The following is a 3129-nucleotide window of genomic DNA, read 5'->3' as shown; positions in this document are numbered from 1 at the left end:
AGTCAAGGACATTATTCAGGAGACACTCTAGAGATGAACTCTTCTCCAGGCTTAGTGACTGTGATACTCCTAGTGCTTGGTAAGTAAAATGCCTCTAAAAATTTGGATTCTTTCTTCTGTTATGTCAACAAAACCTTTAATCATAATTTTATCCCAGAGCTTTATGCCCAAGATGATACAGAACTCTTTTATTTTTCCCCAGGACAAACCCGTGAAGACCCAGTGACCCAGATGGATGGCCAAATGACTCTTCCAGAAGGGGCTGCCTTGACCATAAATTGCACTTATTCAGCCACTGGGTACCCCGTTACTTTCTGGTATGTTCAATATCCTGGAGAAGGTCCACAGGTCCTTCTGAAAGCCATGAAGGACAATGAGAAGGGAACCAATAAAGAGTTTGAAGCCACACACCACAGAGAATCAAAATCCTTCCACTTGGAGAAAGCCTCAGTCCAAGATTCAGATTCGGCCGTGTACTACTGTGCTCTGAGTGACACAGTGATGGGAACTGCAGGGGTGGCTGAGCACAAACTCTTTGAGTGGCAACAAGGGGCCTGGAGGCTGAGTGTCTCCATTTGATCCACTCTGTGGCACAGTCTATGGTGGTTTGTCCCTCAGTCTCTGGTTGATACAAAACTCATACAAATTTCTAGAGAATAAGAGCAAGAAGTGAATATTCCCTATACCCAACTCTTCATTAGTGATTTTGAAAGAAGAGTCTGACATCAATAGTTCCTCATCCAGGGCCAAAGTAATTTCAAGGTAAAGTCACATAAACAATGAGACTTGGGGCTAATGTAAGAAGAAGCAAGAAGCACTGGATGTGTGCTGTACCCCTGTGGAAGGGTTTAGAAACCAGAAGCATTAATTACACTTGAATAATTTGGGTGGATGGTGCTGTGTGTGTTTGTGTGTTTTGAGGGCATTCAGGGAGTGAAGGCTGAAAATAGGAAGACTGAAAATATGTAAGCAGCAGACTACCCATGTTCTCTACCAGTGCCTGTATAACAAGCAGTGATCATTTCCCAAACCCAGCAGAAAATTGGAAGTTAGCCATTGATGAATTGAGCAACAGCACATATAAGTAAGTAAGCCAAAATAATTAAAAATTTAAAATGTAATAATTAACTGTTCACTTCAAGGAAAAAATTATTATTCAAGAAAATAGCATACTCATAGTCTATATGATGCAACTAAATTTTCTTCTAGGTAAGTTTTACCACCAGTAGCCATGATTAGGCAGAATATCTGTTTTCCCCAAACCTTGCGTATTACTAAGGTTCTGGACTGTTGCTATCAGTTACGCTTTTTAAAAAAATTTTAATAATTTAAAATTTACGAATGAGATGGAGCTTCATTTCATTTAAAAGTCATTTATACGTTTTTGTATAAATTGTCCACTCATATATCTTCCCATTTCCTACTGTATTATAGTCATTTAACTATAGAGTTTAAAGAACATTCTCTATGTTAAGGAAGTTGTCATAAGACTGTCACATATATGTGTCTTTTAAAAAAGTTTAATATAACCTTTTTGACTTTATGGTCTTGTTTGGCAGGCAGAATTTTAAAAATAGTATGTAGTAAATTTTTGAAAAATTTCTTTTATGGATTCTGAGTTATATTTCGTGCTTAAAAATCTGTAGCACTCTAAAATGATAAAATTTTATCTCATATTTTCTTTAGTTTTTCTCAGATTAATTTTGTCTTTAAATCTTTAAATTTGCGTGTGTGTGTATGTATGTGTAGAGAGGTTGAGGTTTAAGGCTTTGTATTTTTCTTAATTTTTGTTTGTTAGTTTATTTTGAGGCAGGTATCCAGGCTCAACATTTTGAATGACTCATTTTTCTTTATTGATTTTAAATGTTATATTTGTCTTTTTTCCTATCTCTTTCATTTTTCCTTATTAAGATTTTCAACCTAGGCATTCTTTTTTTTCCCAGTATTTATACTTCAATATTAGCAGTGCTTTATGCCAATAGCTTACTGGATATATAAAGAATATATACCCAGTCAGCCCTAAGACCATGCTAGAAATAAATACAGAGAAAATGGTGTGACTGGAAGGGATGCCATTGGAGAAGGAGAGAGAGATAAACCCACTCCACTGCTTCACAAGATGTGTATGAGATGTCACCTCAGGCAATGGAAATTATCTGCCTGTGTTCCCAGCTCTGTCAGTTGGTTTGGACTATGAGGACCCAGACAAAGTAGCTGACAACATGCTCACAATTAGTCCATACAAGGATGGGAAGTAGACAACCAACACTGGAGAACAAGAAAAATTTTGTATCATCTGTCTTCTTGAAGAAGAGGAGTTAAATAATGGGGACTTGATTTAGAGTTTGGAAGGATCCCATCTACTTGAAATGCCTTGAAATCTGCTGCTGCCTCAGTGTTTTGAACCCTGTAATTGCTTTGGAGGACATTTTTGAATTTTTCCTGTTGCTACATAGCTTTTTGATGAAGTTTGTAAAACTCCATTGTAGTAACTATCATTGCCTCTGTTGAGGGTGTTGTGGAAAATTGATTACTATATTTCAAACATCTTGCCCCTAATTTAAGCAGAATAGGTATGGGCAGTTCTGTTGTCTAAGGTTCTCTCTTTCTCCCTCTTCCTCTCCTGCTCCCTCTCCCTCTCTCCTCTCCTGTCTTCTCTCAGTCCTTTTGCTCTTGATTTTGCTGGACTGATTCTGTTTTCATCCTTCCCTGAAGTAAGCATTTCTGAGGGATCAACCATTTCTTTGAGCCATCAACACATAAAAATTATTTTACTGTGAAATATAACCAGTGTTCACAGAAGTATGTAAAACCTACAAACAATCAATCTATATTATTTAGGTACATACAAATTTGAGACTGTGATTTTTTTGGTTATGAGATTTCTGCATGAATTTTAAAAACTCTCTGTATTAGGGCTCTCCAGAGAAACAGAACCAAAAGGATCAATAGAATGTGTGTGTGTGTGTGTGTGTGTGTGTGTGTGTGTGTAGAGAGAGACAGAGACAGAGATTTTAGGAATTGGCTCATGTGATTGTAGGGACTGGCAAGTCCAAATTCTGCAGGGCAGGAAGGCAGACTGGAGACCCAGGGAGCAGTTCATCTTGTACTTTGCATCCAAAGGTGGTC

At 37.5% G+C, this 3129-nt stretch overlaps 1 gene segment (V, D, J or C); it reads left to right on the top strand.

Moving 5' to 3' along the window:
* Positions 1 to 579, top strand: LOC132488094 (T cell receptor alpha variable 9-2-like). The segment is given in 2 exon segments: positions 1 to 79; positions 203 to 579. Coding segments are annotated over 2 exon segments (423 nt in total).
* Positions 580 to 3129: the final 2550 nt, after the last annotated feature.

The sequence above is a fragment of the Mesoplodon densirostris genome, chromosome 4 (genome assembly GCF_025265405.1).
Source record: "Mesoplodon densirostris isolate mMesDen1 chromosome 4, mMesDen1 primary haplotype, whole genome shotgun sequence".
NCBI classification, from domain to species: Eukaryota; Metazoa; Chordata; class Mammalia; order Artiodactyla; family Ziphiidae; genus Mesoplodon; species Mesoplodon densirostris.
This window is presented reverse-complemented; position numbering and strand designations above follow the sequence as displayed.